Source organism: Scophthalmus maximus, chromosome 20 (assembly GCF_022379125.1).
Source record: "Scophthalmus maximus strain ysfricsl-2021 chromosome 20, ASM2237912v1, whole genome shotgun sequence".
Lineage (NCBI taxonomy): Eukaryota > Metazoa > Chordata > Actinopteri > Pleuronectiformes > Scophthalmidae > Scophthalmus > Scophthalmus maximus.
This window is the reverse complement of record NC_061534.1, coordinates 2,471,458-2,482,888: the sequence shown is the minus strand read 5'-3', so window position 1 is coordinate 2,482,888 and position 11,431 is coordinate 2,471,458. Positions and strand designations below refer to the sequence as shown.

Genomic DNA, 11,431 nt, shown 5'->3' with positions numbered 1-11,431 from the left:
TTTCCCAGAGGCGGCAGCCGATTGGCCGGTCCTCTGCAGGTGAAGACACACCTGCGGGATTCGACTGCACAGACCCGCAGACGACGAGGGTGTGAGGACGGTCTCCGGCAGCAACCCCTCCAGCCAAGTAAAGATGTCCCTGTTCAGGAAGTTTTTCCAAGACATCATCCGCGACAGACACCCTGACGGGGACACCGTCAAGGTGAGTGGCAGGTGCAGGGAACTAACCAGTCATGAGGGCAACACGCCTGCGGGTGAAGCACCTGTTTGGGAATCCATTTCTCAAACGACAGACATCCTGTTTTCAAATGTCGGCTTCTCTGTCCTTCTGTCTCGTGATAAAACATCTGCAGTTTTTTTTATTCCAGCAGCAGCAGCCGCCGGAGTTTCTGAGACCATTGTGCTTCTGCTTGTACTTTATAGGTGAAGGGGAAAGTGAAGCCCAAGTATTATGGGACGGTCACCCCGTACCCCAACTTCAACGCCAGCAGCGACGCACAAGTTCTCAAGAGCGCCATTGAGACTAAAGGTGTGTGTGTGTGTGTGTGTGTGTGTGTGTGTGTGTGTGTGTGTGTGTGTGTGTGTGTGTGTGTGTGTGTGTGTGTGTGTGTGTGTGTGTGTGTGTGTGTGTGTGTGTGTGTGTGTTGTGTGTTGTTTTCAAAAATTGACCTGAGGTTAGGTGCTTTACCAACTCTGGTCCCCCTTCGGCAGGAGTGGACGAGGACGTGATCATCGCCGTCCTGGTGAGGAGGAACAACGAGCAGCGGCAGAAGATCAAGGCCGTCTACGAGGCGTCCACCGACAGAGTGAGTGAACCAAATCCTGTCGCGTGAAGACGACGACGAAGACGACGACGAGAGTCAAGCACAGTCGAATCACCCACAATCAGAAAAACTGAAACACGGCTCCGACCTCACTGCGTTTAGCATTTACAGATGTGCAGTGTGAACTAAACTGTGCGTTAAGTTCCATTAATCTTTCACATTATTGCCACTTCAAGCAAAACTATATTACTTTTGGAGGAAGCGATAAAGAACGTTGTCCTCCTATAAATGAATATTTAATTCACCAGTACTTCGCTTAGAGTACCTTTCATCACATTTCATCACGAATGCAAATGGAAGTAAACGCAACATAACCCTCACAATATGTTTATGGAGCCGTTACCCACAACCTGATTCGTGATGTCGCATCTTTTGAAGCATCTGACTGGAGAACCATCTTATTGGGGGAATGAATCCTTTATTTCTTTTGGAACTTCACTGGCCGCTGTTGTTCAGCAACGTGTTGGTCTTTTGAACATTGTCCAGTTTTTCTGCAGCAGTTTCTAGTTCATGTTTCATGTCTTCGTGTGATGCAGAAGCTGGATTCAGATCTGAAGTCGGCCCTTCGCTCAGACCTGGAGGACGTCTCTCTGGCTCTGCTCATGACGCCGGCTCAGTTCGACGCCCACCTGATCAGGAAGGCCACAAAGGTAAGTGGGTCGGTGGTTCCCGTGATGAATGTGACACGGGTTGGCATCTGCACGGCTTCAGCCTTCAAAAGAAACTGACGCCAGTGACACACATATTCAAATCCGGGACTCTGCGGTTCCTCTCCAGCCAGTCTGAGACCAGAGCCAAGTGCCTTGCTCAAGGGCACTTCAGTGGTTCTCATTAAAGGACGGCAGCTTGGAAAATTCCTTTATTGTGACCGACAGTCGTCCTGCCGCGCGACACCGTCGATGCCGATTCCTCTTCTGTTTCTAAAGAAACGAGAAAAGTCATTTCAAGATGTTTGTGTGTACGAACCTTGAACATTGAGCGGAAAATCCCACTGCCTTTGTTTCACATGAAACACTTGGACAGAACTCGGAAGCTGAGGTATTTGTCTCGTACATGTCAGTTCTGTTGCTGGTAATTCTTGTGCAACGCGTGGAGAATTTAAATGTCCCGTCACTTGCTCCGCTCCAACAGCGCTTCGGCACAGACGAGGACGTCCTGGTGGAGGTTCTGGCGTCCAGGACCAACCAAGAGATTCGAGAGCTCAAGAAGGCCTTCAGAGAAGGTTTGCTTTTCAGCTACAGGTGCTTCAATTATTTGCCGATTGCACACGAGCTCTGAGGTCAGAGTCTCCGGTCGGGCCAGTAAAACAACACTGAACTCCCAGACAGTTGCCGCGCCGCAGTCGGCCACAGTGAGGTCCACTGTGAGCCCCCCCCCCCCCCCCCCCCCCCCCCCCCCCCCCCCCTGTCCCGTCCCGCGACATTACCGGGTCTCACGCTCCGCTCTTTGTTCCCCTCAGAGTACGAAGTGGAGCTGGAGGATGTGATAAAGGACGAGACCAGCGGCGACTTCACCGCGGCTCTTCTGGCCATGTTGGCGGCAAAGAAAGACGAGGACCACGACGTGGACGCGGAGCTGGCCGAGAGCGATGCAAAGGTCAAGTCGCAAGGAGAAATACAAAAAGCCAAAACACTGTCCGAGTCACGAGGCTCATTGGTTCCCACAACTATTTATTTCTAAAAAAGGAATATGTCATTTACTGATATCGAGTGAGTGTTTGAGTGTTTCTCAGAAGTAGTAAGTGTTTTGTTTTTTACTGTAGACTCTGTTTGAGGCGGGAGAGAATTCCAAAGGAATCGACGTGTCCACCTTCATCGAGATCCTGACCACGCGGAGCGGACCGCAGCTCACCAGGAGTGAGTGTTGGACACCTGCTTGGTCTTGAGTCACCAGAGGCTGAAACATTGAGAACACACACACACACACACACACACACCTACATGTGGACAAACAGGTGGAACTGCACTCCTCCGAGTCCTCGCAGGTGGAACACACCCAGCAGTGTAGCAACAACACGGAGCAATAAGTCGGCCTGATTTAAAAAAATATGTAATTCAATTATCAGTTAAACTCTCTTACTTTTGATTCATATAGATGTATACAACAAATAATTGTTTATTTTAGCAATGCATACACTTTGGACATGGCAACGCTCCATTTTTTTGTGATACATAATTTGCCGTATGAAGCTTTAATTGCCAAAAAAATATATATGATTTTTTTTCTTGGATTACAAGCACCAAACAATTGGAATGTTGAAAGAAAGAGGCCACGGTTTGCTTCACATCTGGTGTCCCCTCTTTGTCTGTTGTCGTGGTCTACAGCACAGCAATTTCAACAACAACCGCCTTCTACTGTACCTTCATGATTATTGTTTTTCATCTTTTTGTGCCGTCCGTGTGCTCGTGTCTAAAGATCCTTTCATACCAGATGAACACTGTGTTTTAACTCAAAGCAACATTCTCGGAGAGACGTGATTCCTGCCTGACAACTGCAGCCTCTAATTGACCCATAACTGCATGTTTGTGTGTGTGTGTGTGTGTGTGTGTGTGTGTGTGTGTGTTTGCCCGTCAGCGTTCCAAGAGTACGCCGACGTCAGTGACCTCACGTTACCCAAGGCCCTGTTCCTGGAGCTGAAAGGAGACATCGAGGACTGTCTGGTTGACATCGGTAAGGGGCCGACGCCGTCATCACATCTGTCCTGATGTTTTTCGCTCTTCTCACTGAGGGTCACTGGTGTTCACCGTGACCTGTGTCGTCTGCACATTTCATCCGAGTGTTTGTGTCTCTGACGTCTAGTGAAATGTGCCTGGAGCAAACCGGCTTTCTTCGCCGAGAAGCTGCACAAGGCCATGGAGGTGTGTACAGTATGACTGTCTCCTATGTGTGTGTGTGTGTGTGTGTGTGTGTGTGTGTGTGTGTGTGTGTGTGTGTGTGTGTGTGTGTGTGTGTGTGTGTGTGCACGCTAAATTTACATTGACAACTGTGAATGTATTGTCCCAGGGCCGTGGCACATGCGAGAAGACGCTGATCAGGATTCTGGTGAGTCGCTCTGAGATCGACCTGAAGAAGATCGTGGAGGAATACAGGGCCATGTACGACGTTAGTCTGCAGGAACACATACTGGTGAGGAGACATGAGGGTTAAATATCACACTTTCAATTTGTAGAGGTGAAGAAACATCATTTTCAGTGTATTTCCACTGAGCGCTTGCTTGTCTCTGTTTTCTCAGCATGACACCGAGGGCCATTATCAGAAGGTCCTGCTCGGACTGTGCGGACCCCACTGAGCTCTGTCACGACCGCTGTCTCGTCCACAGGGATGAAACTGAAATCTGTCATTTTGCGATAATCTGACAAATTTGTCTTTTTCAGTTGATAATAATAAAACAGAAACTCTCATCTCACGTTCTTTTTCCTGACAAACAACACATTTATAGTGGTGATATTAACTTTTTTCATGTCCTCAGAGAAAATTTTTTGGTTCCAGTATCTGACATGAAAGTTTGCAAAATCTTAGTTTGGTCCTCTTTCCTTTTTGTCTTTGTCAAAACTTGTTTTCCACATGAATAAGATCAGAAGAATAACATTGCTTCATCAGCTGCAAATACAAACTAGATGGATGTTTTAAAATGTTTGAAGGAGGAATAAAACCTTGCATACAGTGATTAAATGTTTTGAAAAGTATCTTACATATCATTAAATGTTTCATATGTTGCTGTTTTTTCCTTACAATTAATGAAAGAAACCACATAACATTATAAATAAGCCAAAGATGTCGATTTGATTTATAATAAATCCAACAAGAACCATTGTCGAGGCCTCATGGAAGCTGTAGATGTTTAATGCTTCATGAAAAAAATAGTAAATAGGTAATGGAAAAACATGACAAAGTTTGGAATGAGAAATATTTACAGTAAATATAAATCGAAACTTTGCAAGATACTTGGTCAAAATCTGTCATAACCACTACACACCTTGTTGAGATGTTAAACTTAAGAGTGAGATTATGAAATAAATTATTATGTAAAGATTTTTATATTTGTAATTCTAGATTTTGAGACACTTAGTCATAATTTTGAAATAGACAGTATAACAATGTTATGAGATAAATATTGTAACATGCAGAATCATCTCAGAATTTAGAATAAAATTAAATTGAATAAATAAAAAAATTAATAGCAAACGTAGTTAACTAAATATTTTCGATATTATCGTGATATATAATCGTTAAACTTGAGTATTAAAGTATTAAAGACACAACGCAGTCAAACGATGGACACTGCGCAGCAACGCCTCCTGCGCAGCAGCGACGCTCACGAACACAGTGACGTACGTGACGTGTCACGTCTACCGTGTCCGGAAGTGGAACGTAGCTCCTCTCGACCAGCTTCGAGGTTTCTTCATCTTTTTCATTCCGGTCTTTTGTCGTTTGCTGTCGTGGAAACTCTGCATCTTTCTCGCTCCAGCGAAGCGACCGGGTGTGTGTGTTTGACGTCCACCGGCCGCGAGGGACGTTTCGCGGATAGAAACTTTTAAAACAAACGTCTGCCGGGCATCCCAGATGGCCAGCTAGCTAGCTAGCTAGCTAGCTAGCTGACATGCTAACAGGCGGCCAGCTGGCTGTTGGTTTGTTTACAGTTGGTTTGTTTCTACAGATTTCGTGAAAACGGGAGGATGTGTGTGTTGCTCAGCTGTAACCGGGCTGAGGTTTGACTCTCTGTGTTCACGAAGCAGTGATGATGATGAGGATGATGACGATGAGGATGATGATGATGATGAGGAGGAGCTAACAGGGATTTAAATACTGTGACTGGACTTTAACTGGTGGTCGTTTTTTGCGGGGGACTTGAAAAAAATGGAAGATAAATACAGCAGCAACGTCCTGTCGGGGGGGCAACTGGGCATGGTCGAGGTGCCCAACTCCAGGTAGGTGTCACTACCTTACTTTAATGACGTCACGTTGTGGTCATACTTTACTGTACGTACAGTAAACCGGCCGATGTGAAATCTTTTACTGTACAGAAGAAACAAGGCAGAAAAGAAAGGTTGCATTTATGTTTTCATCTTATGTCAAATAAATTGTGTTCATTTTCTCGAATTGAAGTTCTATATATTTGGTTGGTTTTCTTTTATTTCTAGTTATTTATGATAAAATTTGTGGTTAAATTGAAATATCAAGTCTAAATAACATTTCTTTGTCATAAAGGTTTGATAACGGAATATATATTTATATATCTCAATATCGTCTGATGTATGATGTACATGATGTATGGCTCTAATGTCCATCATCCATTTGCCCACTGACCAAGTAAACTGTCTGTCAGTTGCTTGTTTTGTCCAAACAGAAAATAAATGCGATTTGCAATTGTATAAAACTAATTTTGTCATCGTGTTAAGTTACAGTTTTTGCTTGGTTAACAACTCGAATGATCAAAACTCGTATCGATGGATTTTCTGTTTTTATTGCCATAAAAACTTGTTGTTGCTAGGGTGTTGTTTTTTTTCCTGTGATATCCAGCTCTAGTACTAATACAATAAGTTAAGATGTTATTCTTTATACATTTCCCTCCTCAGGTTAACCCGGTACATAGTTCTACTTGTCGTCTCGAAGGTCCTCAAGGCTCTCGGGATCTTTGAGTCGTACGACATCCTCAAAGTTGTTCACATCGTCCAGTTCATCTTTATACTCAAATTAGGGTGAGTATTGCTATTTTATGATTTTTCCATTTAATGTTATATTTCTTTGTATATATATATATATATATATATATATATATATATATATATATATATTTTAATATGTAGTCGATAACATCGTGCTGACGACGAGAGTTCTCTTTTTCCCAGGACTGCTGTTATTCTGCTTTTCTTTCAAAAGCCTTTCTCGTCTGGTAAAGTCATCTCACGACGACAGGTTTGTGGCTCTTATTAAAGAGAAATAAAATGATCTTTTAAAATACTTTGTATTATGCCTCTGTAAACTTATTCTTTCTTTCTTTGCAGTGGATAAAGCTTCTGAAACACGCTGTTTTCAGCTGCGTCATCTCTCTCCTGGGATTCTTTGGTCTAACTCTCTGTGGACCTCTGAGGTGACTTGTTTTCATACGAACATAAATAAGAGACGGTGCGAATGATACGGTACATTTACACTGTTTTGTTTAGCGTGTACCTGAATCCTTCCTCGTGTGTCTTTCTCAGGACGTTGTTGCTGTTCGAGCACAGCGACGTGGTGGTCATCGCTCTCCTTGGCGTCCTGTTCACGAGCTCAGGCGGAGGCCCGTCCAAGGTGGGAGGACGCAAAAACTTCTATCTCTAAAAATTTGTCCCTTTCTAATATTCAATAAATATATTTTTTTACCTTATGTTATGTTCTGCTCAGACCAGAGGTGCTGCGCTCTTCATCATCGCCGTGATCTGCCTCTTCCTCTTCGACAACGATGACCTCATGGCGAAGATGGCCGAGCACCGTATCCTTCATCGGTTTCATTCACTGTTCAATGACCTGATGGGTTTTTATGTTTTCATGATCACATTTCTCTCGATTGCATCCTGTTTGACACCTTGACTCGTCTCCTTAAAGCTGAGGGACATCACGACAGCGCGCTCACTCATTTCCTCTACACGGCCATCGCCTTTTTAGGGGTTGCGGATCACAAAGTAAGCGAGGCCCCACATGGAATTTTCATCTGCCTAAAGGGAATCACAGTAAAATTAATTTCCGCCCCCGGTTTTGTCCGTCAGGGTGGAGTTGTTCTGCTGGTGGTGTCCCTGTGTCTGAAGGTGGGCTTCCACACGGCCTCCAGGAAGTTGTCGGTGGAAATTGGTGGATCAAAACGCCTCTACGCCCTCGACAACCTGGTGTCTGCCATGGTGCTGCTGCCCTGGGTCATAGTGCTGTCAGCCACCACGGAAGTAAGAGCCACGAGACCATGTGACAAAAAATTCTTTCCAGGTTGAAGAAACGTGATCAGTTTGTTAATCTAACAAATCTCTTATTAAAGCTTTTCTTTTTTCTTTTTATTGATTAGCAAATACCAATTTTCTAAATATAAACAGCCTTTTTAATATTTCCCAGATTAAATTACAATTCATTTAAGGAAGCAGATCATATTCATTTAAACTTTATTTTTAGCAAAATCTTGGCAGTTTGAATGTCTTTTTTGAATGTCTTGTGTTTTATATTTAACCATTTAAAAAAGATTAATAAATATATATATCCTATTTAGATCCAATTCTCTGTCCTCTAAATATACTGCAACTATATCTGTTAATGCTCAAATGATTTCACAGCAAAAATATTAAAATCACTGACTCTTTTCTCCATCTGTCTCACCGCCAGAGTAAAGTCGAGTCGTGGTCGTCGCTCATCCTCCCGTTCGGCATGATCATCTTCTCCGTGATGATTCTGGAGTTTTACGTGGAGGCCGTGTGCAACGCCAAGATGGAGGCGCCCCGGTGCGCCCGCTACGGCGCCGTTGCCCTCTTCCTCAGCGCCGTGCTTCTCGCCAACTTCTGGACTCACCCGCTCACGGACCAGCTGCGCTCCATTGGCAAGCCGCCGCAGCAGGTCAGCACGGAGCACGTGCTCTCCGGGGGAGTGTTGGTCAGCGCCGTGTTCTTCATCATGTGTGAGTGGAGGCGGGAAACCGGCGGGATGAGTTCCAATATTTAGGTGCAGATATCAGCTTTAATTTCTCCTCCTCTTCTCTCTCTGCAGCGTCCAGCATTCTCTCGTCTCCTTCGAGGAAAGGTCACAAGGGCACCCTGGTGGGTTACTCGCCCGAGGGAACGCCGCTGTACAACTTCATGGGCGACGCCCTGCAGCACACGTCGCAGTCGCTGCCGCGGTTCATCAAAGAATCGCTGAAACAGATTCTGGACGAGTACGACTCCAGACAGATCTTCTATTTCCTGTGTCTCAACCTGGTACGTGGAGACTCACCACTGACCACCACGGAGATGGAATTTGACTTTTTTGGAGGCTAAATAACTTATTAAATAACTTCTGAATCGCTACTGAGAAGTACTTTTCACGTTGCTGTGAGTTTTGGATAAACACTTGTTTCACTCTGATGTGATTTTCTCATCTTCAGGCTTTCACCTTCGTGGAGCTGTTCTACGGCGTCTGGACCAACAGCCTGGGCCTGATCTCCGACGGCTTCCACATGCTGTTCGACTGCTCCGCTCTGGTCCTGGGCCTGTTCGCTGCCCTCATGACCCGCTGGAAAGCCACCAGGATCTTCTCCTACGGGTAAAAGTCCATTAAGAACAAGAGCACGTGAACGACGGGGCTTTGATAGGAAATTGTGGAATAATTGAAAGGATTTAAAATGTTCTTGTCTTGCAGGTATGGTCGTGTGGAAATACTTTCTGGCTTCATCAACGGCCTGTTCCTGATGGTCATCGCTTTCTTTGTCTTTGTCGAGTCCGTCACCCGCGTGTTGGACCCTCCCAATATCAACACGGACATGCTGACTGTGAGTGAACCGTTTCACTGTAAAGGGCTCGTGACTGAATATTGCTTCATCATATCAGCAAATTCACAACAAAAACATCATTATCATGTCCTGCCTCCTGCTGCTCTACCCAGACGTTTGTCATATTTGAATATTGTCCGGACCCAATAATACCAAAGCAAACACAATTTTTATAGTATTTGTTACATAAACAGGACATTTGTGCTGGTCCCACACAAAAGTGGGTAACGTCTGTTAACATGCGACAACTGATGAGTGTATGATGAAAGATTTGAAGACTGCAAATACGATGGTGAACAATTCTACAATTTCACGATTTGTCTCCTGTAGCCGGTGTCTGTCGGAGGGTTACTGGTGAACCTGGTGGGAATCTGCGCTTTCAGTCACGCTCACTCCCACGGCGCCAAAAGCTGCCCGTCCAGTGACCACGGCCACTCGCACCATGGCCACTCCCACAGCGAGCACAGCCACGGAGGTCACGGCCACTCGCATGGAGGACACGGGCACGGCGGACACGGCCACGGCGGACACGGCCACTCCCACGGCTCGGGGGGCGGAGGCATGAACGCCAACATGAGAGGTTTGTGTTAAAGCCACAGGAGCCAATCCAGAGGACAGGAAGCGTTTTCCAGATATAGTTCTGATGTGTTTTTAGATGTGTTTATTCTTTTTTTCCTCCTCCAGGTGTTTTCCTCCACGTCCTGGCGGACACTCTGGGCAGCGTCGGCGTGATCATCTCCACCATCCTCATCCGGCAGTTCGGCTGGCTGATCGCCGACCCCATTTGCTCGCTCTTCATCGCCACGCTCATCTTCCTCAGCGTTATCCCTCTGATCAAAGACGCCTGCGAGGTTCTCCTCCTGCGAACTCCCCCGGAGAACGAGAAGGATCTGAACATCGCGCTGGAGAAGGTGAGAGGTCGCCGCACGCGATGACAACAAAGGTCCTGCAGATGGTGGTTTCGCTGTATTTATCACGTTTTCTATGCAGATGTTTTTAAAATGTATTCTCTATTTTTCCTAATTTGTGAGAATTTTTTAAATTTGACCTCCATCAGGGTGGTTGTTTTTGCTGGATTTTCTCAAATATAATTTATAGTGATATAATTGATGTGATTATTTTTGTCACTCTGTGACTGCAGACTATGAATTTGTATTTGCAATATTTTAGCAATGTGATGAAAATCATTTTTACAGTCATTATGATTCAATATACAATGGTATTGTAATGACTTAAGCCAGGCCTTACATTGTCAATGAACGTATTGTACATTATATTGCACTATATTTTAAAAAAATAATAATTTTAGGGGAAAAAAAAGTTTAAAGAACACAGCATATAAATCATGAAATATGTTGTTTTGATAAAGTGGAATGATGACAATGCTGCTATCTAGCTGTCAGGAGTTTAAAATTCACAAAATTAAAAAAAATCTATATATTTTTATTGAAAATCACAAGTTTTTTATTTCAGTAATATTGAGGACCACTTTGATGACATTGCTTATATCATAGATTGATTTGACCGATTTGAGGAAAAGCTGCTAATTATCATTAGCCTTGGCAACAGATTAAAAAAACTAAATCAACTGCTGACATTTAAAGTGCAGTTTTGCTGATGTTAATTCCCCCGCTTGTTGTTCCAGGTGGAGAAGATCGAAGGAGTTCTGTCGTACAGAGACCCTCATTTCTGGAGACATTCGGCCAACGTGGTCGCGGGAACCATCCACCTGCAGATCATGTCGGACGTGGTCGAGCAGAGGATCGTACAGCAGGTCGGCACCAGCGGCCGAGGCACGATTCAACACTGATGTTTGACTTGTCTTCACCACTTGACTGTGTATTTGCCCTTGTTCATAGGTGACGGCCATTCTGAAAGACGCCGGCGTGAACAACCTGTCGGTGCAGGTGGAGAAGGAGGCGTACTTCCAACACATGTCTGGACTCAGCACCGGATTCCACGAAGTTCTGGCGATGACGCAGCAGATGGAGTCCATCAAATACCTGAACGACGGGACGTGCATCATGTGACGTGTGGGACCAAATGAAACTTTTTTTTTTTCTTCTTCTCTGAAATGTACAGTGTAATTATTATGTGGTTTAAATAAATCTGAATATATTGCTTTTAT

At 44.7% G+C, this 11,431-nt stretch overlaps 2 protein-coding genes across 4 annotated transcripts; both read left to right on the top strand.

The window, feature by feature from the left end:
- The first annotated feature begins 42 nt into the window (after window positions 1-42).
- Window positions 43-4,225, top strand: LOC118285167 (annexin A1). Its single transcript, XM_035608621.2, has 11 exons — window positions 43-202; window positions 424-529; window positions 712-806; window positions 1,361-1,474; window positions 1,956-2,046; window positions 2,284-2,420; window positions 2,587-2,680; window positions 3,399-3,494; window positions 3,624-3,682; window positions 3,828-3,950; window positions 4,057-4,225. The coding sequence occupies exons 1-11, from the start codon at window positions 134-136 to the stop codon at window positions 4,111-4,113; spliced, it is 1,041 nt and encodes a 346-aa protein (XP_035464514.1). The 5' UTR covers window positions 43-133; the 3' UTR covers window positions 4,114-4,225.
- A 943-nt stretch (window positions 4,226-5,168) lies between these two features.
- On the top strand, window positions 5,169-11,430 carry slc30a5 (solute carrier family 30 member 5). Of its 3 annotated transcripts, none has more exons than XM_047329664.1 (17): window positions 5,176-5,304; window positions 5,482-5,752; window positions 6,401-6,523; window positions 6,674-6,740; window positions 6,830-6,915; window positions 7,025-7,112; window positions 7,206-7,293; window positions 7,407-7,483; window positions 7,568-7,738; window positions 8,166-8,454; window positions 8,544-8,752; window positions 8,920-9,077; window positions 9,174-9,303; window positions 9,634-9,883; window positions 9,988-10,214; window positions 10,949-11,077; window positions 11,163-11,430. In XM_047329664.1, exons 2-17 carry the CDS (start codon window positions 5,682-5,684, stop codon window positions 11,331-11,333), a joined length of 2,334 nt encoding a protein of 777 aa, XP_047185620.1. In that variant the 5' UTR covers window positions 5,176-5,304; window positions 5,482-5,681; the 3' UTR covers window positions 11,334-11,430. The 3 variants fall into 3 exon arrangements, with proteins under 3 accessions (XP_035464501.2, XP_047185620.1, XP_047185621.1); XM_047329665.1 differs by having other exon boundaries at window positions 5,191-5,220; XM_035608608.2 differs by having other exon boundaries at window positions 5,169-5,752.
- The last annotated feature ends 1 nt before the right edge of the window (window position 11,431 follows it).